Source organism: Callithrix jacchus, chromosome 1 (genome assembly GCF_049354715.1).
Source record: "Callithrix jacchus isolate 240 chromosome 1, calJac240_pri, whole genome shotgun sequence".
NCBI classification, from domain to species: Eukaryota; Metazoa; Chordata; class Mammalia; order Primates; family Cebidae; genus Callithrix; species Callithrix jacchus.
The window spans coordinates 195,763,588-195,788,715 of record NC_133502.1 but is presented as its reverse complement, the minus strand read 5'-3'; the positions used below and the strand labels follow the sequence as shown (position 1 = coordinate 195,788,715).

Here is a 25,128-nt window from a genome sequence, read left to right as displayed (position 1 = left end):
TAACAAAGGCACAACTCTGGCTGAGGACACTGACAAAGGGGAGGCAACACGTGTGGAGGGTCAAGGATATGTGGGAAACCTCTGCACCTTCTGCTCAATTTTTCTGCGAACATTAAACTGCTCTAAAAAGACTTTAGTAAGTCTTAAATACAAATTTTGGGGAGAAAATAAGAAAACCATGTCCTTTCCTCACACTGTCAGTCACAGAAGATGTTGGCAGGGATCCTGACTTTCAGCAGATGGGCTAAGCACCACCTTCACAATGGGCTCCCCTGTGCCTGTAGCCCACTGTGACCTGCAATGGGCTTTGGGGCTTTTGTAGAGAAGGTGTCCGGCGGTGTCAGCTCAGAAACCTTCCCTGCCACCTCTGCAGGGGACATTCCAGGGAACGCTCTGTCCCTGGCCTGTCTCCTATCGCTCTCCTCCTCACTTCCTGCTTCCTTGCCTTCCTCCAGTGCTGCAGGCTCCTCGCTGCCTCAGTGCCTTTGTTCCTGCCATTGCCTCTCCCATTCCTAGTTCTCTGCACAGCCTTGTCTTTTCATCATTAAGATAACAGCTCAGGCTGTGCTCGGTGGCTCATGCCTGTAATGGAGACCAGCCTGTCTAACGTGGTCAAACCCCATCTCTACTAAAAATACAAAAATTAGCTGGGCATGATAGCGGGCACCTGTAATCCCGGGTACTCAGGCTGAGGAGGGAGAATCACTTGAACCCGGGAGGTAGAAGTTGCAGTGAGCCGAGATTGCACCATTGCACTCCAGCCTGGGTGACAAGAGTGAAACTCCATCTCGAAAACAAAAAAAAGAAAAAGAAAAATATATCAGCTCATAAACCACCTTCTCAAGGCCTGCCATGACTGCCTAGGTAAGCTGCCGCCTACCCACCTCAGCCCAGCCTCTCTCCCGCCACTGTATTGCTGTTTTCTCATCCCCTTCTGAATTCATCATGCTTCTCCACCTGTTTGCAGGGTCACCATCTGCCTCTGCCCTCTAGGTTAGGGGTAGGGATCTCACCTGTTGTGCTCCCTGCTGTCTCCACCGTGCCCAGCACAGAGCCTGGAGTCCAGCAGGTGCTCAGCAAATGCTGGTGAATGGATCAAAGCTTCCTGTCCTCGACTCACTCTCATACGCAGTTCCAGGACAGACTTGCTCCCCGCTTTCTGCCCACACCCTTCCATCTTTCCTGTCACTTCCACACAGCATAGATAACAAAAGCAAAGCCACAGAGGGGTGTCCTACAGTCCACACCATGGGGTAGGTGACACTGGGGAACGGGGAATGAAAAATCATAGAGCAGTGGCCTGTGGGTCTTCAGAGTATTAGAAAAATTCTTCTTCCAATTCCTCCCCACATAATCTGCCCTAAATGTGGTTACTGGGGCTTACGGGAGAAGCAAACACTGCTAACTTGGCTGCTGCCAGCCTGGCCCCAGTTAATCGTTTACTGGCTTGCTATAAATAGGTGCCAGCATGGTTCTGTGACAGTGTGAGGACCGACCAACCCACCATGATCTGGAAGGGGTGTTCTGGGGCAGGGGTTCCTACAAATGAGCCTCCCCTTATCACCCTGCCCAGGTTCCTCAAACACCCCTTGACAAAAGGCTCCCCCGGGGCCTGATTCCAGGGTATTCTCCCAGGGACATCCTGATATAAAGGTCCTTCAGGCTGCCACGCCCATGCACAGGAGAGGACAGAGCTGTGAAAACGCTCCCCGGCCTCCTCCATCCCCAGAGAAGCCAGCCTGCGCGTTTTCCATTCCTAGCCCACACCCTGGAGACTGGCCAGCCTCCTCCTGGGTGCCTGCCCATTGCTTGCATCTGGCTCCCCTGGAAGCACCCCCATCTCCACAGACCCAAGGGCCTCACGATGAGAAAGATACATGCAGACTCAGAGCTCACCCAAGATCCCTGGAAGATGGCGGGGAAGGTGGTTTGGGCAGCTGCCGAAAATGGGAAAATGAAATTCCCAACAGTTGCTTAAACACACACAGGTACATCAGAAAGTGTTTATTATCTTTCTGGATAAGGACTAACCACCTCCACTGGCCTTACAAGGAAGCGCAATTCAACAGTGTGTCTAAACACTGGTTTCAAATCCTGTCTCCACCTCTTACCAGCGGCATGACCTTGAGCAAGTCACTTCACCTCTCTGTGCTTCAATGTACAGTACTTATCTGTCAAACGGGATAAGGACCTCAAACTGGACACAGCACACAGCCGGTGCCAGAGCAAGGGAGGCACTCTGGGTAAGTAACAACATACACAGGTCAGTCTCCAGCTCTGCCATTTGCTGGGTGACCTTGGGCCTCAGTTTCCTCATCTGTTCCCTTTGATGGTTTCTGGGTTTGTTTACTTTCGGCATTACAGATACTAATGCATACAAAGTGCATAGCATACTGTCTAGGAAGAGGATAGACTTTTGGGGAAACGCTCGATACCTGTGCTGTCCCACAGTATCACCAGTCATATGTGGCTACTGGGCACCTGAAATGTGGCTAGTGTGACTGAGGAATTGCATTTTCAATTTAATTTAAATTTAACTTGATTGAAATGTAGATAAGCACTGGTGACTCGTGGCTAATACACTGGAACAAGGCAGGCCTGGAGAGAGTAGGTGCCCAATAAATGCTAATTATAATTATTACCAGGGTTGTGATTATTGTTATTTTTATTAGGAAGCTATTATTACTGGAACTGGTTTAGAAACTAAGAGGTACCACTTCATTTCTGGGCACACTGAGGACAGAAAACCGTATTGCATTCATCTCTGATTTGCATGTCCTGCAGGGAGTTACAGACTGAATGTTCTGACATACCCCTCTAAAATTCCTATTTTAAAATCCTAATCCCCAAAGTGGTGGTATTAGAAGAAAGGGCTTCGGGGAGGTCATTAAGTCATGAGGGTGACTCTTGGACTTGGATGGAATTAGTGCTCTTTTCTTTTCTTTTTTCTGAGATGGAGTCTCACTCTGTTGCCCAGGCTGGTGTGCAGTGGCATGATCTCGGCTCACTGCAACCTCCGCCTCCTGGGTTCAAAAGATTCTCCTGCCTCCTTGTTAGTAAAGAGCAGTTGTTACTTGTACCTACTCTGTAGAAAGACTACAGACTGCTTTGTGGATTAAGCGAAAACAGCAAAGCACTTGCAGCAATATTTGGTAAATACTATGATTCTAATTTATCAAGTAAGCATAATTTACCAAATAATAATAATTAAAAAGGAATTCATTCAATGTCCAAGTATCACTGAAACTGGCCCAACTATGCAATAGAACGAATATGCATTGTTTCTTTTGAATAAACATAGAAACTGACCCTCCCAGTTTTTAAAACTCCAGAGAGTTACATTTGTCTTATCTGAGTTCCTTTCTCAGGAAACCAAACATCAGGCCTCCCCCAAGGAACTGAAACTTACCAGATCATTATATCTGGACAATGAGATGCAACACCCCTCACCCACCATGACTGCCTAAGCTACCACCTGCTTCCTGTTGACCAACTCCTTTTCCTTACCCCCCTTTAATTCCAGTTTTCTTGCATGCACTTACATTTCCTCCCTGCTATAGAAATCTGAGTTTAGTTGGTGAGGAAGATAGATTTGGGCCTGATCTCCCATCTCCTCGGCTGCAGCTCACAGTTAAACACTTCTTCCCAGGCAAAACTTATCTCAGTGATTGGCTTTCTGTACGGCCAGCCACAGGACCTACGCCGAAACCCTGGCATTTTGGTGACATCAAGTCTCTTGAACTCTCAGGGCCTAGGCTATCCATTTTCTAAATGAGGTCTTACTGTGAAAGGAGCTGTTACTGTCCTTTGTAAATATCCACAATCTTGAGTTCCTGCAAAATTGTGCAAAGGAAAAAACAGAAATCTATTCATCTCATCTATGTCACTAAGAGAAAGATACTGCCCCACATCTGGGGTTTAGCATTCTTAGCCCCCTTGCCCAGGGATACGCAGTAACAAAGCTCAGGGTCAGGAAACTCACCAGAGACTCTAAGCTCCTTAGGCTGAGGTACTGTCTCTAGGAGCTGATGGGCAGCCAGCCCCAGAGGGAAGACCCAGCTGCCCTCCCCAGGATGGTGATGCGGCCAGCCAAGACTCAGCCCACTAGAGGGCTTTTCCTTTTGGACCCCAAGAAATCTCTTCCCACTCATTCCACAGCACTGCTCTGGAGGCTGCAGCACCCCCAGGTCAGGGCTTACCTAGAGACAGCAAGATCCTGCACTGAGGACATCTGTAAGTTCAGATGTGACCAGAAACGGGAGCAAAGTGTCCTTCTGGGACTGAGTCCATCTTACTCCCAAAAGGGTGAGCTATGCACTGTGCCCGGCCTCTCCATAAATACCGCCAAGTGCCTGACAGTGATAGCGTAGCAGCGTTGCTGCGTGGTAGATGAAGCCCTCGCCATCTGACACACAAGGAAGGAAACTAATGTCAGACAGGTTCATGCAGCTACTGAATGGCAGGGCCACTATTTGAACCTAGGGCTGTGTGCTTCCAAAATTTGGCCTTCTCCCTGACCACGTACTCTCAGTGGAGCTTGGAACCCTGTGTGGGTTGCTGGGTTTGGCTCCAGAGTGACAGAGAGGAGGGCTGTGCAGCCAGACCCCTGGGCTGTACCAATGACAATCTCTGTGACCTTACAGTGAGTTCCCTGCCATCTCTGTGCCTCAATTTCCTCATCCACAAAAGAGGGTGTTTTATCCACTTTGTGGGTATCAAAAATTAAATGAGGTCATAGATACGAAATGCTCAGTATATGCTGGTTTTTTGTTGTTGTTTTTTTATAATCTTTATCCCATGAGAATGGTGTTAGTTAAGCCCTGGTTTTGTTTCCCTTGAGTGAACTGAAGGCACTCAAAAACTCTTATCAGCTACTTAGTTTTAATTAGTCCTCAATACCAACTTGGCAAATTCAGAATAGAGAAAACATGAAAGATTTGGCTCTCAGAGAGAGACGCTGGCCAAATTACATGAGTTGAGGTTCTTAGAATCCTGGAGCTGTCCAATCTCATCCACTTAGAAAGCAGAAAAATGAGACCTTCAGAACAGACCTGGTAGGAGCCATACCCGTTACTGGGGACAGAAGTGGAACAAAGACACTGGTCTCCCCACTTCCCACCCTGGGCTCTGCAGACAGCAACTGAGGGCCCTTAGGGGTGACTAAAATGCCCTTTCCTACCTGCCAGCCAGCAACAAATGCTACCACCAGCTTCAGGAGCACCTCATGAGGCAGCTGGGGGAGACCCAGCCAGGTGGTGCAAGAGACACAACCAAGCAAGCCAGGGGCCTTCCTGCCAGCCTCGTCACATTGAACCAGGATGCCCAAGCTGCCACAGATGCTCATCACTAGCAAAAGCTCCCGGAAGCCAGGTTGCCAGAGACCTGAAAAAGCATCAAGACGCATCGGGCGGATATGGCTACATTATTCATGAGGAGAGTTTCTGTCCTCTTAAGCCAGCAAACACAACACACGCAAGCTTATTTGAGTCAATCCCGGAAGCATCAGAGAGCCCCAAAATAGCCCACCTGGCATTCCTGCATTCATTCAAGCACATGCATTTTTGGAGCCTCTCCTTGGCACAGCGGGGCGAGTAGGGGGTGGGGGGCTGTGATTCCAGCCTAAGAATAGAAGACTCAGCAAAGACAGACGTTTCCTGTCTTATCCGATGACCTGCTGTCTTTGCTTCCTCCTGACTTGTCCCCAAAACTTGCCTGTTCCTCCCCTGCTCAAAATACTCCCATGGCTCCTATCTCACCCCGAGTCAAAGCCAAAAGCTCTGATGGGAAAAGGTCTTGAAAAATCAACCTCCCACTCTCTCTCTACTCTTGCTGACCTCACTGCAGCCTCACTGGCCTCCTAGCTGGTCTCTGTTCCCAACTCACAGCCTTTGCATATGCTGTTCCCTCTGCCAGGCACACATTTCCTGCAGATGTCCACACTGCTCCCTTCCTTCCTTCAGGTCTCTGCTCAAATGCCATCCCATCAGTGAGGCCATCCATGACCACCTCCTCTGGCAAGCCTTTCCCATCCCTCTCCAGCCTTTATTTTCCTTGGAGTCCTTGTCACCTTTAATATATATTTATTGTTTTCTTTATATGCCCTCCTACCAGATACTGTACACTGAATGAGGGGATATGAGCAAAGTCTTTGCTTTACTCACTTCTCAGTCTGCAGCTTTTAGAACAGGACCTGGCACATAGTAGATGCTCAATAAATATTTGAGGAAGGAAGGAATGGAGGAATAGAGGGAGGGAGGGAGGGAGGGAAGGAGGAAGAGAGTTTACTTCTAAGAGCAGGCAGAAACTTTCTATCCTGGTCCCTGCTATTAGCTGAAACTTCCTGAAGTACAGCTCTAACCAAAAACCTCCCTTGCTCATAAATCTTCTATAGTTCCCCATTATCCACTGTGGGAAGTTCAAATGTCACAGCCTGGCACTAACAGCCCTGCACACACTGGAATGAATGGACCTTTCCTTCCCATTTCCTTCCCATGCACACGCCTGAACCCAAGCTGTGCTTCCAGGGACTTTTCTGAAGCTCAAAGCTCCCCACCACCGCCCACTGTAAGCCAAGGTCATGAGGCCACCCCTCCAGATCTTGGCAATGTAAAGTTTCAATCCTGACTTCCCCACAGACTGACTGTGAGACCTTAAAGTGAGCTGCATACATAACATCTCTGTGCCTCCAGTTCTTCATCTATCAAGGAAAAAGATGATGACTCTCTCCCTTAGGGCTTTTATGAGGAGTGAAGGAGATAAATGCTCAGAAAGTTCATGGCACAGTGCCCAGCACAGAGTAAGCCCCCAGCAAATAGGCAGGAAATTAGGAATTGCTTTTTTTTTTGAGATGGAGTCTCACTCTGTCGCCCACTCTGGAGTGCAGTGGTGCCATCTCAGCACTCTTCAACCCCCACCTCCTGGGTTCAAGCAATTCTCCTGCCTCAGCCTCCAGAGTAGCTGGGATTACAGGCACATGCTACCACACCCAGCTAATTTTTGTATTTTTAGAAGAGATGAGGTTTTACTATGTTTGCTGGCCAGGCTGGTCTTAAACTCCTGACCTCAAGTGATCCCCCTGCCTTGGCCTCTCAAAGTGCTGGGATTACAGGTATGAGCCACCACGCCTGGCCATGTTTTCATTTTTGTTTTGAGACAGGGTCTTGCTCTGTTGCCTTGGATGGAGTGCAGTGATGTGATCACAGCTCACTGAAGCCTCAACTTCCCGGGCTCAAGGGATCCTCCTGCCTCAGCGTGTCAAATAGCTAGGATTACAGGCATTCACCACAATGCCCGGCCATTTTTATTTTGTTTTCTGTAGAGATGGGGTCTTGCTATGTTGCCCAGGCTGGTCCCAAACTCCCAGCCTGAAGAGATCCTCCCACCTCAGCTTCCCAAAGCGCTGGGATTACAGGCATGAGCACCATGCCCAGCCAGGAACTACTAATGTTATTACACAGTACAATCTCTCTTCTATGGCCTAAGTCCATTTTATAGGTGGGAAACTGGGGCATTCTAGGGAAGCTTTCCCAAAATGACATAACTAGGGAGCCAAGACTTCATTCACTACCCCCCACCCCCACTTTGGACTCCAAATATGCATCCAAGATAATCGAACAGTGAGAATGAGTTGTTCAAGAATAGGACATTCTTGGCCTGGCATGGTGGCTCACACTTGTAATCCCAGCACTTTGGGAGGCCTAGGCAGGCAGATCACAGGGTCAAGACATTGAGACCATCCTGGCCAACATGGTGAAACCCCGTCTCTAATAAAAATACAAAAAAATTAGCCAGGGGTGGTGATGAGCACCTGTGGTCCCAGCTACTCAGGAGGCTGAGGCAGAACTGCTTGAACCCAGGAGGCAGAAGTTGCAGTGAGCCAAGATTGTGCCACTGTACTCTAGTCTGGCGACAGAGGGAGACTCCGTCTCAAAAAGATAAATAAAAATAATATGACATTCATATCAGCCCAGCCTAGAGAAGTGAAGGGCAAGGTGGGTGCAGGATGGGCAGGGTCGGGGGAGAAGATTTCCCTGCCTTAACAGCATTGCCATTCTGGGCTGGCCACTTCTTTGTGCTGCTACTGGTGGTGGGCTGAGGGGGTGTCTTGTGTATTGCAGGAACGTGAGCCGCATCCCTGGCCTCTTCCCACTAGATGCCGGTAGCACCCCCAACTGTGACAACCAAAAATATTTCCAGACATTGCCAAATGTCCCCTGGAGTAGGGCTGCCAGATTTAGCAATACATAGTCATACCAAAAACTTACTCACTGTTTATCTGAAAGTCAAATTTAACTGGGCGACCTGGATATTATCTGGCCACCCTAGGGACGGGAGACAAAATTGCTCCCCTTCATTAAGAACCACAGGGTCAAATGGCAGGGTCCCCATGGTAACAGCAATCGCTTCTCTCATTTTTCTCCAACCTTCTTAGCAAGTCCTGCCTTCCTCTCCCATCTCATTGCCCCTAACCCAGAGGCTGGGAGGCTCAGTTTTCCAAACATGCTCTGCTCAGCAGCTGTGACGATGGCTCCACAATTACAGCCCTTCCACCAGTTCCAGTCTGCGGAGCTAAATGTAGCTTCCCCTCCAGGACATGCTTCATCTCCCTGTCTCCTTCCTGGGGTCTCATCTGCCTCCTACCAGCCCTGCATTCTCTCCTCCAATTAAGAGGCTGTCTAGGCCCAGCCCAGAGGCAGAAAAACAAGGCAGTTAGTCACTTTACTTGCATTATCAACTGGCATCACATGGCTGGCTCCCTTAATGGCGGTTGTCACGGCAACGAGAAGCCAGTCCTTGCTGGCTCCGGGAACCAAAACAAAATTAAGGGGTGGCAGGGAGGGTAAAGCAAGCCAGGAAGGAGCCAAGATAGAGCTGGTGAGATTTAACTGGAGGAAAACACTCTGAGGCCACCTTGTTTGCAGCTGAGGCCACCTTATTTCCAGCTTTCTCTTGGTGGCACCGAGGACAGAGCCAGGGGGTTGGGGAGAAGAACGCGTGCCCTGGAGGAGTTCAGGCTAATGTGGTGGGTGTTCTCGAAGGGTTTATCCTGCCAGCTGAATCATTTTCATCCCCATATGAATGAACCAAAACCCACACACTGATAAAGGTGAAGACAGATCTTGTCCAAGATTGTGCAGTGAACAGGCCATCAATTTCACCTCCCTCACCTTCTCTCCCTGTTCACCGTGTCCTCCCCATTCCTTTCCCCCTGCTTTTGGGATAAGACCACAAGCTCTGCCTTCTCTGCCTTCTCTGCCTCTCCGCCTCTCCACCTTTCTCCTTTCTCTCTGCTCCAGTCACTTCAGTTCCTTTAAGTTCACAGTGCTCCTTCAAGTTCACAGTGCTCCCTCCAACCACAAAGCTTCTGCATGTATAAATCCCTCTGCTAGGAATGGTTTTCCCTAGTCTCTCCCAACCCCCTACCTTCACCTGAAACTTGTACTTATCTTTCCCCTGTCTTCTGAAGCGACACGTCAGGGGCCCCTGCACATGGTCAGTTCTCCGTTTTGTGTTCTCGCAGCCCTGGGTGCCTCTCCTTCACATTTCTGTGCACAGCCGGTAATTATCCTTGTAATTATGATCAAGTATCTGTTGGGGGTCTGTTTCTACCACTGCAAGGTCAGCCCCAGAAGGACAGGGATGTGGCCTGTTTACAAGGGAGCCTGTCCCTGCTATATCCACAGAACCTAGCCCAGGGTCTGACACACAGCCCTCAGTAAATATGCATCTGGGATTGGAATTCAGCTCTAGTTGATCCCAAAGTTCCTTCTTGACCTGCCTCATGGGTGCTGGGTCCTACTGGCTCCCCAGGTCAGCACTGGACAGCTTCCAGCTTCCAACCTCTGCTGGCCCCTTGGTGGCTGCAATAGCTTTAGCAAAGCTTGCAGAGCTGCCCAGCCTATCTAGAGATGTTGATTGTTAGGGCACCCCTTCTAGAAGGAAGGCTGGGAAAACAGATAAACACACAAAAAACAGATATACACACAGACACACATAGATATGTGTACACACAATGCAGTGTCTGGGTGAGGCCGTGACAGGTAGAGATGTGGCTCCTCCGAACCCAGGAGGAGGAAGACCTGACTTGACTCTCAGATTTCTAGGCAAAGAGACTTCCCTTCTATTCCACTGGAGACTGGCTCTCTGACACCGAGAGAGTGCCCCCACAAAGAGGTAAGCAATGAAAGGAAAGGACAGGAGAGACATGCTTTGGGTGGGGCACAGAGTGGCTGCCATCTTCTTAGGGTACCTGTGCTGAATAGGAGCTCCAAGACAGAAGACTGGAGCCTGCCCCCTGCACTGGTTCTGTGCCCTTGAAATAATCACTTATTGATCAGGCGTGGTGGCTCATGTCTGTAATCTCAGCACTTTGGGAGGCTGAGGCAGGTGGATCATGAGGTCAGAAGATCAAGACCAGCCTGGCCAACATGGTAAAACCCTGTCTCTACAAAAAATACAAAAATTGGCTGGGAGTGGTGGTGGGCACCTGTAGTCCCAGCTACTTGGGAGACTGACGCAGGAGACTCACTTGAACCTGGGAGGTGGAGGTTGCAGTGAGCAGAGATTGTGCCACTGCACTCCAACCTGGTGACAGAGACAGATTCTGTCTCAAAGGAAATAAATAAATAAATAAAAGAAACATCACTTATTGTCTCTAGGCTACAGTGTTCTCATCTGTTCAATGGAAACTGTACCACCTACACATTCTGTCCGAGGTGTGGCACCGTGTGCATTTGGATGAGCACGTTTGTGGGATGGGAGGGTCAGAGCGTGGCTGTAACATCAAAAAGACCTGGGGGGGGGGGTAAGTCCCAGCTCTGTCCCATCTTGGCTGGATGATCTTGGGCAAGTTATCTACCCTTTCTGAGCCCAAGACCCAAACTAGACTGACACAGATCAGACCTCAAAGGACATTGGTATCAATGCATCCTTCTGCCGATCAAGAAACTGTCCTGGAGAGGAGAAGGGACCCGTGCAGGAAAGCTGGAAGCTGAGCGGGACCCGGGCCGCAGCTACAGCCTTCTCCAGACAGATGTTTACTGGTGCTCTCTCCTGCCTGCACCCCCTCCAACCCAATTCAACCAACCATTGCCTTAAAAACAAAGCTAGCTATGATGTGATCTCTTTTCAGGAAAGAGATTTTTTAAAAAATAATAAAATAAATAAAAACAAAGCTACTCCAGGCAAAAACATCTTAGGGGAACATATTACACGTGGGTCTGGTTAAACCATGAACAAAAAGACAGCAGGTGTTTTGTACATGCCCCTCCCCTGAAAATAGTGATGAGAATGTTGTTGGGTCTGTGAGTCCTGTTGAAAAGAGGGTCTAGACAGAGCTCCCTTGGGAGTACCCACAGGGGTCTATACAGGGGCTCAGCTGAAAACTTGCGGGCCTTTCTGAGGGATCCAGTGTATTTTGCGCGTCTCATTCGAAAATGCTAGAACGTGCAACCATCCCTGGAGCTGATTCTTTAAACAAAATAGGACATGCCACACACAGAAACACACACACACAGACACATCCTCATGCTCCCCGAGGAGGGAGGGGCAGCAACAGGTCCAAGCCTCCAGGCTGCCCTTGGTGGCTGCCTGCCACTGTGCAGGGAAGGAGGGGTCATCAGTGCTGCATGATGCTGCCACCTCAGCTGACACCCCAACATACACACACACACACACACACACACACACACACACAGAGACACTCAAAGCCAGGCCCTGAAACCACAAGGTCTGCTGCCATGCAAGGTCTCGGGCTAAGCACTCATAAGGTTCAAAAGTGATGAAGACACAGCGGCCATGGGGCCTGAGGCTGGAGAATGGGGAGGGCAACACACACACGGAGTCACAGCCCTCATTATTCACAGACTCACGCATCACATGCCACACACCCACTCAAGATACACACGCACAGTCACAGAATCACTTATTCACACAGACGCATCACACAATACACACACACAGACGCACCCTCACAAAAACAGGTCTACACAGACACACATAGATATGTGTACACACAGTGCAAAGAGATACACTTAGATATCTCCGGACAGACGCACATTCTGATATGCCACACTCACAGCCACAGGTCCTCACCCACGCAGGCATACACACCAGAGCACACAGTCCAGGTGACAAAATGCCACCCCAGGCCCCAAGGACTATAAATTCTCCCTGTCTATGGGGTTTTGGGAGGTCATCGGCCATTAGCCCTAAAGACTAGACTGGGCTCCCCGCTGACCCCAGGGAGAGTGGAGGGGCAGAAGAACCTCTCTGATTCTCACCCTCTGAGTGTGAGGGGTGGGGGTGAGGGGACCCCTACTGCCTAGGGAGCAGCTCACTCACCCGGGACTCTCAGGGAGGGAGTCTCCTGGCTCCTGGAGGTGGCTCCAAGGACTGAGAATTTGGAGGCTGGAGGAAAGCTTTATTTTCCCAAATCGAACCTCTCCCTTTTCCTGGGGCATACCCCACCTTTGGCAGCCCCATTCTGAGCCCCTCCCCCAGGAGACCCTGTGGGGGGGTTCCCCCAGCAGCTTGTCTCTCTTGGAAGGTCCCCTCCCTCAGCCGCACCCACCTGCTCCTTCACAAGAGGAGGTCCTACTGGGACACTTGAGGGCCCTCACGCTGCATCCGCCCCCAGACACAGCCCCAAAACAGCCAAAGCCCCCTCCATACCTACGCCCACCCCCAAACTCCCTTGCTGCTCCTCCAGCCCCGCGGGAGGTCAATGCCCACCCAGGTGAGCCCCACACCAGGTTTGGCCGCCCTTCCACCGCCAGAGGCCACCCTTCCACGGAGACTCTCCCCCTCCCCCAACTTGGCTGCTGCTGCCCCCTGCCCGGGGGGGGGGTCCTGCCCTGCGCCCCAACCTGGCACCCACCTCCTTCTTGACGGTGCGTAGCAGCCTCTGCCGGGTCTCCGCCTCTGTAGGACAAGACGCGAGAGCCGCAGGTCAGCCGAGGGGTGGGCGCGGGGGCCATGGGCTGCCCTCCCGCCGCCCCCGCGTCCCGCAGCCCCTTACCCGCGGTGGCCGAGGCCATGGCTCCGAGCAGCTGAGTTCCGAGTCCCGGGAGGTGGGGGCGGCGGCTGCTCCTCCGGCCTCGGCGCTGCTGCTGCAGCGACGGCGGGGCGGGGCCGAGCGCTGATTGACGGCCGGAGGGCGCCCGACGTCAGGACCCGCCGCGGCCGCCCCACCCCTCCGGAAAGCCACCGCGTGGCTGGGCAGGCTGGTCGCCTGCGCCAGGAGCCTCCGCGCCAAGCGCGCACGCTCGCTTCCGCGCACCCAGCGCCCTGGCCTTTCATGCTCCCCCCACCCTCCACGCCAGCGCCCGTGTCCCTCCCGCTTCCCTGGGGCGGGAAAGGAAAGCGCTCTTCATGAACCCTCCTCTGTGGGCCTGGTTCCAGGAAGTGATAGAGTTGGTGGGGCTACTACCGACATTCTCCAAGCCTCAGTTTTCTCATCTTTAAAATGGGTATAGGCCGGGCGCGGTGGCTCACGCCTGTAATCCCAGCACTTTGGGAGGCCGAGGCGGGCGGATCACGAGGTCAGCAGTTTGAGACCAGCCTGGCCAACATGGTGAAACCCCGTCTTAACTAGAAAATACGAAAATTACGCCAGGCGTTGTGGTTCACGCCTGTAATCTTAGTACTTTGGGAAGCCAAGGTGGGTGGATCACCTGAGGTCAGGAGTTCGAGACCAGCCTGGCCAAGATGGTGAAACCCTGTCTCTACAAAAAATACAAAAATTAGCCAGGAATGATAATGAGTTCCTGTAATCCCAGCTACTGAGGCAGAGAATCACTAGAACTCAGAGAGGTGTAGGGCCAAGATCCTGTATGGCTTTGATGGTCACGTTAAGGATTTGCAATGCCTTTTAGGGTCCCCCAGTATTCAGGCCTTCCTTCTGCAGGACTAGGGGACAGCTTAGAACGCCCACTCCCTGCAGCTGTGGATCCAGAGCCCCCTATTTTCCATTAGTCAGTGTCAGGGGTCTCAGGCCATAAGCCCCAGAAGCTGACTTCGGCTTCCTCAGGCAAAAGGAAATAAACTGGAAAGATGATGTGTGATCCCAGAGCTCATAGGAGCCTGGAGCACTGGGAAATGGGATGGAATCAAGCTGGCTGGGGAAGGCCAGAAAGGGGAACAATTGGGAATATTTGCTTGGCAAGGAGAGTGTGGTTAGGGTGCTGCTGCTCTGGTAAAGAGAATGCCATTTGTTTAAGGTTTTCATCCCAGAGAGGGAGTGCCTGATTGTCCTGACCTGGGACCCAAGTCTGCCCCTTGGCTTGGGGAGAGGGGTCTCAATCACAAACCCCTGCCCCACAGTCTCCAGCAAGTCCCCCAGGAGAATGGGAAATGGTTGCTTGGGAGCAAAAATAATCATATATTGTGGACCTACTCTGTGCCAGGCACTGCGCTGAGGGCTTTGGGCTTTGCTTGCGTGATCTTATTGACCCTCCTTCCACCCCACCCTAACCCTACGATCCTCAGGTCATTGATTGACAAAGCCAAGCCCACAGGGGGTTTCGTCACAGTTCATTTAACAAGTGAGTGGCAGCCAGGATTCTGACCTGAGGGCCAAAGTGATTGATCCATTAGTTCCTCTCCTTGGCTTCACCCCTGAGTTAACTGGCGTACTTTAGAAAGGTGGTAGGGTGCCTGAGCCTCACTCTAGGGAATCATTTTTCAAAACGCACATTTTTCCTTTTCCTGCCAAGCATGAAGCCTGGGAAGTTGACCTGTGCTGCTCCTTGAAGACCTGGAGCTTTTCCTCCAAGATAAAAGACTCCATGGTATTTGGTGCAGTAGCAACGGGCAGGAGGGCATGGTTGACCTGCATGCAACTCAGGTCAACAGATATTTATTGGGCACCTACTGTGTGCCAGGTGACTGTGCTAGGTACTTCTAAGTGAACAAGACAGGCAAAAAGCCTTGCCCTCGTGGAGCTAGAGAGGCAGACGACAAATAAGCAAATGATAAATAGAGTATGTTGAAAAGTTCTGGAGGAAAATGAAGTAGGCAGAGGAGATGGGGGGGGATTTTATTATGAAACAGAGTGGTTGAGGGAGGCTCCACTGAGCAGGTGACATGGGAGCCATAAATCCCATGGGACCAGGGATTGCCTGGGTTCAGAATCCGGAGCTTTATGCTCCCTGCTGCAGTTGGAAGGCTCACCACTAGGGGCACCATCACCTAAGATCAGCTTGGGAAGAATTGTACTCTCCCTGCGGCCAGAGTAGGAAAACTTACCCTGGTCCCAAAGGACCAGGTAAGAATCCCATTACCTGACCCAGGACATCTCACAACCTCAGCGCTGACCAGTGGTGCTGCAGCTGGAACCAGTAAGAGAAGCTTCTTCCTCCTGCGATGTTTCTTCACCCCCCCTACTGGGAAAGCTCAGCTCTGTGATCAGCGTAAATCAGAAATGCTGTAAAAGTCCAGGCTATTGTGGAGGAGCAGACATTTAAAAATGAATTAGTGGAGCTGAGAAACAATAAATACATCAATAGGCAGCACAGCGCATAACCTCACAGTTTGTAATCAAATTATCATGATAATAACAGCTACAATGTGCTAAGCACTTAACGTGTCTGACACTGTGCTGTGAACTTCACACATATTATCTCATTCAATTCACCCTAAACCCCGTGATGTATGTTCCTCCCATTCTCTGCATTTTGTGTTTTGTCTGCTTGTTTTTTGAGACAGAGTCTCGCTCTGTTACCCAGGTTGGACTGCAGTGGCATGATCTCTGCTCCCTACTCTTTTCACTGCTCCACTTCCTGGGTTCAATTCTCCCACCTCAGCCTCCCAAGTAGCTGGGATTATAGGCGCCTCCTCCCCACACCTGACTAATTTTTGTATTTTTAGTAGAGATAGGGTTTCACCATGTTGGCCAGGCTGGTCTCGAACTCCTGACCCCAAGTGATCCACCCTTCTCCGCCTCACAAAGTGCTGGGATTACAGGCATGAGCCACTGGGCCAGGCCTATTACCTGCATTTTATAGTGGAGGCTCAGAGAAGTTAAACAGCTTAACTAAGACATGCAGCTAGAAAGTAAGAGAGACTAGATTCAGGCCGAGGCGCTCTTGACCCTCTTACTATACAGAGAAATCCTGTTTAATGTGTCTCGTTCCCTGTGCAACAGATACTCCTTGTTGCTGAGATGGTTAATTTTATCTGTCAACTTGCTGGGACCAGGGGGTGCTCAGACATTTGCTCAAAGGTTATTCTGGGTGTGATTGTGAGGGTGTTTGTAGATAAGATGAATGTTTGAATCCATCAGCCGAGTAAAGCAGATTGCCGCCTCTGACGGGGGTGAACCTCATTCGATCAATTGAAGACCTGAATAGAACAAAAAGGCGGAGCAAGAGGAAATGCCTCCTGCCTGACTGCTTGACCTGGGACATCTTTTCCCACCTTCTGACTCAAATTGAAACCTCAGCTCTTTTTGGGCCTCGGGCCTTCGGATTCAGACTAAAACTGCACCATCAGCCCTCCTGGGCCTTCAGCTTGCTGATCGCAAATCTTGGGACTTCTCAGCTTGCGTAATTGTATAAGCCAATTTCTTAAATCTCCTTATATATATGTATGTACATACATATATATAAGTGTACATCTTTGTATATGTATGTATATATGTATACATTTGTACATCTTGTTGATTCTGTTTCTCTGGAGAACGCTGACTAATACAGTTGTCATCTCAATATCCATTTACCTCCTCCTCTTCCTAATGAAACTGACTTTGCCCAGGTATCCACCTCTACTCATTGGCTGATGCCTTGGAGGACCTCGTTCCTCCTCCCATCTAGGTAGGTCCCGATTGGACTAAGTCAATCATAGTGCTCCTGCAATTCACAATTGCAAAAATAAGGAACCAGCCCCAGTGCCCATCAACCAATGAGTGGATAAGGAAAATATGATATATATACCATGGAATATTACTCAGCCATAAAAAGGAATGAAATAATGGCATATGCATTTCTGGATGGACTTGGAGACCATTATTCTAAGTGAAGTAACTCAGGAACAGGAAACTAGACGTCCTTTTTATTTTTGAGATGGAGTCTAGCTCTGTCACCGAGGCTGGGGTGCAGTGGCACCATCTCGGCTCACTGCAACTCCGCCTCCACCAAGTGATTCTCCTGCCTCAGCCTCGTAGGTAGCTGAGACTATAGGCATTCACCACCATGCCCAGCTAATTTTTGCATTTTTAGTAGAAACGGGGTTTTACCATGTTGGCCAGGCTGGTCTCGATCTCTTGACCTTATGATACACCGGCCTTGGCCTCCCAAAGTGTTGGGATTACAGGCATAAGTCACCTTGCCCAGCCAGGAAACTAAACATTCTATGTTCTCACTTGTAAGTGGGAGCTAAACTATAAGGACACAAAGGTATAAGAATGATGCAATGGACTGGATGCGGTGACTCATGTAACACCAGCACTTTGGGAGGCCAAGGTGCGTGGATCACCTGAGGTCAGGAGTTGGAGACCAACCTGACCAACGTGGAGAAATGCCGTTTCTACTAAAAATACAAAATTAGTTGGGTCTGGTGGCGCATGTCTGTAATCCCAGCTACTTGGGAGGCTGAGGCAGGAGAATCGCTTGAACCCAGAGGCAGAGGTTGCGGTGAGCCGAGATCGCGCCATTGCACTCCAGCCTGGGCAACAAGTGCGAAACTCCATCTCAAAAAAAATGAATGACACAGTGGACTTTGGGGACTCTGGGGGAAGCATGGTGGGGTAGGGATAAAAGACTACACACTGGGTACAGTGTACACTGCTCAAGTGTTGAGTGCACTAAAATCTCAGAAATCAGCACTAAAGGTTATCCATGTAACCAAACACTACCTATTCCCCAAAACTATTGAAATAAAAAAATAAAAATAAGTAAATAAATAAAAATCATGGTGCTCCTGTTTCCTTTGTCAGTGATTGGTTTAGACATGAGCACGTGACACAGTTCTGGCCAATGAGACACAGGAGAAGTCAGCTAGATGCCTTCTGGGAATGATCTCTCCACTCTTGAGAGCTCCACGTCTGGTCACTGACATTTTACGTGCTGCCGTCACCTGGCAGCCTGTGGGCAGGGCCAATTCAGGGAGGTGGGTAGAGCCAGGAGGATTACAAAGAAGTAGAGCCAGAGTGCCCCCTGGCCCTGACCATCTAAAATTTCTTGTTATTTTGGAAAATACATTTCCTCATTGTGAAGTAATTGAGTTAGGATTTTCTCTTACTTGCAATTGAAATCATCTTACTGATAAAATCAGTCTGTAATGTATTCATCTATGTTCATGAATGTGAATAAGAAAAATATTGACCTGATTTTTCACTTAAAAATGAACATTCAGGCCAGGCACAGTGGCTCATGCCTGTAATCCTAGCACTTTGGGAGGCCGAGGCGGGTGGATCACCTGAGGTCAGGAATTCAAGACTAGCCTGGTCAACGTGGTGAAACCCTGTCTCTGCTAAAAATACACACACACAAAGTTAGCCGGGCATGGTGGCACACACCTGTAATCTCAGTTCTAGGGAGGCTGAGGAAGGATAATTGCTTGAACCCAGGAGGTGGAGGTTGCAGTGAGCCAAGATCATGCCACTGCACTCCAGCCTGCACGACAGGAGTGAGACTCCATCTCAAAAAAGGGGGAAAAAATGAACATTTATGTCAATAAATATAGATCCAAAGTATTCATGTTCATATCTGTAAAAGGACTTCATAGATATGGTGCTTCATAATTTATAGTCTTCTCTTATTGAGCATTTTGACTGATTCCATTTTTTGCTATCATGAACGCTTTTGTAATTGGAAAGAACCCTTAATTATTTCCATATGATACATTTCAAAGGTTGAAACTGTTTCCAGCTGTAACAGGTAGAGCAAATGGTGATGCAGCAAAGAAAGTTATTGGTTGATTTGGGGCTCAGACGCTGCAAATGCGAAGAGCGGTTCCTCATTTTGAAACTGCACACCACTATACACTGACATCCATGGACCTGGCTGGGAGAGAATGGAGGGGCATGAGTGCTGAGGGCCTGAAGGAGGGCGGGGGTAAAGAAGAGGGGATGGTTGGTGGCTTTCTTTTTCCTTCTGATTTCCAAAGATATTAAAACATTTTCAGCCAGGTGCAGTGGCTCACGCCTGTAATCCTAGCACTTTGGTCGACCGAGGAGGTTGGATCACGAGGTCAGGAGATCGAGACCATCCTGGCCAACATGGTGAAACCCTATCTCTACTAAAAATACAAAAATTAACCGGGCAGGGTGACAGGCACCTATAATCCCAGCTACTCAGGAGGCTGAGGCAGGAGAATCACTTAAATCCAGGAAGCAGAGATTGCAGTGAGCCAAGATGGTGCCACTGCACTCCAGCCTGGCAACAAAGCGAGACTCCCTCTAAAATATTTTCATGGGCCCTTGAAATTATTGTGGGCCCTAGGCACTGTACCTACTGTGTCTAATAAATAAGTTACCCATGAATTGATTCGCTGGCTGGTTGAGAGTATCACTGACCCAGGCTCTCTGTATTCTACGCCATCATTCTTCGTTTGTGATTTGAGGCCTCATGGCCTCAAAATGGCTGCCACAAATTCAGATCTCACACTGAACATCAATGCACAAAGAAAAAGGTGGCATTAGCTGCATCTGTTTCTTTTACTAGAAAGCAAAAGCACTCCCAGAACCCACTAACAGGTTTCCCTTTCTGTCTCATTGGCCTCAACTGGGTTATGTAATCACTTTTATTGCAAGGTATGCTGGATAATTGAGCATCTGCTAAAGAAACAAGATGACCCTGATTAGACTTAACTAGTCATGGTTAGCAGGTGGGGTGGGCTACCTCTGCACAACACAGAAAAGGAAGCTTAGGAGCATTCCAGGCCCAGAGCTTCATCCGTTAGCACTGGGTCTCCTGGGGCTCTTGCTACTGATGTATGAGCATCAGACATCGCCTGGGTTCCTGGTGGGAACCAGCACAGAAAAAAGTCAACATTGCAGATGGTGAGTGGTGACTAACACCAAGTAGGTTTATGGATTTCTTTTTCAGGGCCTCCTAGGTATGTACGGAGCAAGGAGCTTTTTACAGGCTGGGATGGTGATGCTGTGTGAGCATGTGAAGGAAAGAACTCATTGGTAGGTGAATGATGTGAATGTGATTTCACAGATTGCCAAGACCTGGTAATATCCAGTCGTGGTGAGTAGAATCTGTGGGAACCTTGGAGCCAAGGAATGAAGATGAGAGGCTCCAGGGGAATTTTTAGAGGAAGGCTGTTCCTTCTGACGAACAGCCCTGGTGGTCAGCAGGTTGATGAATGAGGTGATTTCACCATGATACATTTCCAAGTCTAAAATTGAGGCAAATAGGAATCCTGCTTCTCCCCATAAATAGAAAATCTCTACTTTTCTCTGCTTGATTTTCACTAGTCTGGATTTTTTTTTCTTTCTCCCAGATGAGTTTCATTCATTCGTTCAACCATTTTGCAGTGTTTTTTTGAGAGCCCACAATGTGCCCAGCATTGGGGATAGAGTGTGGATAAGTCACATGATATTGTTTCTTGCATGGAGCTCACATTTGAGCCAGAGGGAAGAGACAGGTAATAATCAAGTGATCACATCAGCAATATACCAGTTTGTGGTCAATGTGATAAAGCATGGGAACTGGGTGGTGTGCTAGTGAGTGTCCACGGGGTGAGGATGCGAAGAAGGAAACCTTAGACCTGAGATGCGACAGATGGGAAGAAGCCAGTCAGGCTTCTGCAACTATTTCGGGAGGTAAGAGGGTTCCTGAGTCATGAATGGAGGGGGCAGCAGCCAGGCTGAGAGTTGGAGTAAGATCATTCTAGGTGCATGCCTGGGAGAACAGGCACCAAGTCCCTGAGGTGGAAATGAGCATGCCTAGACAAAGGAGAGAAAGGGCGCAGTTATGACCGAAGTGCAGCAAGTGCTTAAGGCTCCTCCCGTCCTTAACTCCCTAGAAGTAACCAGGAGAATCTTGATTTCCTTCCTACACTCTTATCCCACATCTATCCATCAGCAACGCTTTTTAATTTATTATAGCAATATTCATATAAAATTCACCATTTTAGCCAGCCAGGCGCAGTGGCTCACACCTGTAATCCCAGCACTTTGGGAGGCCACTGCGGGTGAATCTGAGGTTGGGAGCTCAAGACCAGCCTGACCAACATGCCAAAACCCCACCTCTACTAAAAATACAAAATTAGCCAGGCATGGTGGTACATGCCTGTAATCCCAGCTGTTTGGGAGGCTGAGGCAGGAGAATCGCTTGAAGCCATGAGCTGGAGGTTGCGGTGAGCCAAGATCGCACCATTGTTGCCTGGGCAACAAGAGTGAAACTCCATCTCAAAAAAAAAAAAAAATTCACTATTTTAAGCATTTTAAAGTGGACAATTCAATGGCATTCAGTACCTTCCAGTGTTGTGCGACCATCACCACTACATGGTTCCAGAACACTTTCATTACCCAGAAGGGAACCTCGTACCCATTAATCACTCTGGTTTCCCCTGACTACCATTAATCTGCGTTCTGTCTCTATGGGTTTACCTCGTCTGGACTTTTCATATACGTGGAACCATACAATCCAAACTTTTGGATCTGGCTTCTTTCACGTGGCATGTTTTTGAGGTTCATACACGCTGTAGCATGTATCAGTACTTCACTCCTTTTTATGGCTGAATAATATTCCATTGTACAGCTGGATTACGTTTTCTTTATCCATTCCTCAGCTCATGGACATTTGGATAGTTTCCACCTTTTGGCTGATGTGAATGGTGCAGCCGTGAATATTCACATACCAGTTTTTGTGTCTATAAATATTCTCATTTTCATTCTCAGTCCACCTAGAAGTGGAATTGCTGGGTAGTATGGTAATTTTTTTGATTGATTGAGAGCACTGTTGCCCAGGCTGCAGTGCAGTGGCACAATCTCAGCTTACCGCCACCTTCACTTCCCGGCTTCAAGTGATTCTCCTGCGTCAGCCTCCTGAGTAGCTGGGACTGCAGGTACGCGCCACCACACCCAGCTAATGTTTGTATTTTTAGTAGAGACAGGGTTTCATCACGTTGGCCAGGTTGGTCTCGAATTCCTGACCTCAGGCGATCCACTCGCCTTGGCTTCCCAAAGTGCTATGATTACAGATGTGAGCCACCACGCCCAGGCTCTAATTTTATGTTTAACATTTTAAGAACTTTCAAACTCCCACAGCAACTACACCATTTTTCACTCCTAGCAGCAATGCAGGAGGTTTTCAAGTTCTCTACATCTTGGCCAAAACTTTTACAATTTACTATTATTATAGTCATCCTAGTGGGCGTGAAGTGATATCTCATTGTCATTTTGGTTTGCATTTCTCTATGAGTAACGTGTTGAATATCTACATAAGTCCTTTGCCCTTTTTAATTTTTTTTAGACAGAGTCTCACTCTGTCGCCCAGGCTGGAGTGTAGTGGTGCAATCTCAGCTCACTGCAACTTCCACCTCCCAGGTTCAAGCGATTCTCCTGCCTCAGCCTCCCAAGTAGCTGGGATTACAGGTGCTCACCACCACGGCCAGCTGATTTTTTTGTATTTTTAGTAGAGATGGGATTTCACTAGGTTGGCCAGATTGGTCTCAAACTCCTGACCTTAGGTGATCTGCCCACCTCGGCCTCCCAAAGTGCTGGGATTACAGGTGTGAGCCGCCGCGCCTGCTGGGATTACAGGTGTGAGCCACCGCGCCTGGTCGCCAATTTTTTAATTGGACTGTTTGTCTTTTTGTCATTGAGTTGTACAAATTCCTTATGTGTTCTGGATACTAGATCCTTATTACGTATGTGACTCCTAAGTATTATTTTATTTCATTGTGTGGATTGCTTTTTTTCTCTTTCTTGATAGTGTCCTGTTAAGATAGTACACAAATGTTTTAAATTTTTTCTGAAGTCCAATTTATCTAATTTATCTATTTTTTCTTTTGTTGCTTTTGATATTGGTGTCATAGCTAAGAAAACATTGCCAAGCGCGAGGTCATGAATATTTGCCTCTATTTTATTCTAAGAGTTTTATAGTTATACGTCTTATATTTAGGTCTCCAGTACATTTAAAGTTCATTTTTGTATATGGCATGAAGAAAGGTTCAGCTGGGCCGGGCGCGGTGGCTCAAGCCTGTAATCCCAGCACTTTGGGAGGCCGAGGCAGGTGGATCACAAGGTCAAGAGATCGAGACCATCCTGGTCAATATGGTGAAACCCCGTCTCTACTAAAAATACAAAAAATTAGGTGGGCGTGGTGCCACGCGCCTGTAATCCCAGCTACTCAGGAGGCTGAGGCAGGAGAATTGCCTGAATCCAGGAGGCGGAGGTTTCAGTGAGCCGAGATCACACCATTGCACTCCAGCCTGGGTAACAAGAGCGACACTCCATCTCAGAAAAAAAAAAAAAGAAAGGTTCAGCTTTATTTGCATATGGATATCCAGGTGTCCCAGCACAATTTGTTAAAGAGATTATTGTTTCCTCATTGAATGGCACTGGCAACCTCTGGAAAATCAATTAATTGTAGATGTGTGGGGCTATTTCTGGATGTCAATTCTGTTTACTTTTCATGTAGCTCTCCTATGCCAGTACCAACACTGTTTTAATTATTGTAGTGGACTGCGAATAATCCCATTTTGATCTCCTTTTTCAAGATCATGCTGGTGTTTTATACAAATTTTATACAAATTTTAGGATCAGCTTTTCTATTTCTGCAAAAAAACGGCTGTTGGAATTTCGATAGGGACATCACTGGCTCTGGAGATAGTTTTGGGGAGCATTGCCATATTAGTATTAAGTCTTTTAATCCATGAACACAGGATATCTTTCTATTTATCTGTGTCCTTAATTTCTTCCAGCAGCACCTTGTAGCTTTCAACATGCAAGTCTTGTACCTCCTTGGTTGGATTTATATTCCTAATCAGTTTATTTCTTTTGATGCTTTAGTAAATGGAGGTTTTTTTTTTTTTTTTGCAGATTGCTTGTTACTACTATGTAACAATACTACTGATTTTTTTTTTGAGACAGAATCTTGCTCTGTCACCCAGGCTGGAGTGCAGTGGCATGATCTCTGCTCACTGCAACTTCCGCCTCCCATATTCAAGTGATTCTCCCGCCTAAGCCTCCCGAGTAGCTGGGACTACAGGTGCGCACCTACCATGACCAGCTGATTTTTTGTATTTTTAGTAGAGACAGGGTTTCACTGTGTGAGCCAGGATGGTCTCAATCCCCTGACCTTGTGATCCACCTGCCTCAGCCTCCCAAAGTGCTGGGATTACAGGCGTGAGCCACCGCTCCCAGCCAATACTTTTGATTTTTTTACGTTGATCTCGTAGCCTGCAGCTTTGCTGAATGAGTTTATTAGCTTTAATAGTTTTATTTTGTGCCGTGGATTCCTTAAGAATTTTTGTATTTAAGGTTGTATTACAGGCCAGATGCGGTGGCTCATGCCTGTGATCCCAGCACTTTGGGAGGACGAGACGGGCAGATCTCCTGAGGTCAGGAGTTCAAGACCAGCCAACCAATATGGCAAAACCCTGTCTCTACTAAAAATACAAAGAAAAGTAGCCAGGCGTAGTGGCATGTACCTGTAATCCCAGCTACTCAAGAGGCTGAGGCACAAGAATTGCATAAGCCCGAGAGGCGGAGGTTGCAGTGAGCTGAGCTTGCGCCACTGCACTCCAGCCTGGGCAATAAGAGCAAAACTCTGTATCAAAAATAAATAAATAAACAGTTATTTGTTGGAGTGCACAATATTGGGATGGCTGAGGGAGAGCTGAGCCCACTAAGGGAGGCAGAATCAAACACTGGTCCCTCTGGTCAGACATACAAGAGATTCAATTTCATCTTTTGTACTTACTAGCTGTGCCACCTTGACCATGACCCTTAATTTTACCGAATTTCAACTTTCTTATCTGTAAAATGAGGACACTCATTCAATCTAAGTTTGATACAGGAATAAAATGACATAATAAAAATTTAAAAAATATTTTATTAAAACAAATTCATAAAATTTTAAATTTTATTTTAATTAAGTGAATTATTGATTTAACATTTTAAATTATAAAAATAAAGGTAAAAAGCATTTTATATAATAAGATGAATGCCCA

The 25,128-nt window shown here is 48.3% G+C and overlaps 1 protein-coding gene across 6 annotated transcripts in view; it reads right to left on the bottom strand.

Annotated features, from left to right (window-relative positions):
* SGSM1 (small G protein signaling modulator 1) overlaps positions 1-13,314 on the bottom strand; it is a 95,352-nt gene extending 82,038 nt beyond the window's left edge. For 4 of the 6 annotated variants that reach the window (XR_013521883.1, XR_013521884.1, XM_054239658.2 and 1 more), the window contains exons 1-2: positions 13,019-13,144; positions 12,878-12,921 (exon numbers count right to left, since the gene is read on the bottom strand). Coding sequence is in view for 3 of the 6 variants with exons in the window: in XM_054239658.2 (XP_054095633.2) it covers positions 12,878-12,921; positions 13,019-13,037 (63 nt within the window). In the remaining 3 variants the exon portion in view is untranslated. Of the gene's footprint in view, positions 1-12,877; positions 12,922-13,018 lie in introns of all 6 variants that reach the window. The other 2 variants (XR_013521886.1, XM_078336604.1) reach the window with 1 other exon arrangement.
* Positions 13,315-25,128: the final 11,814 nt, after the last annotated feature.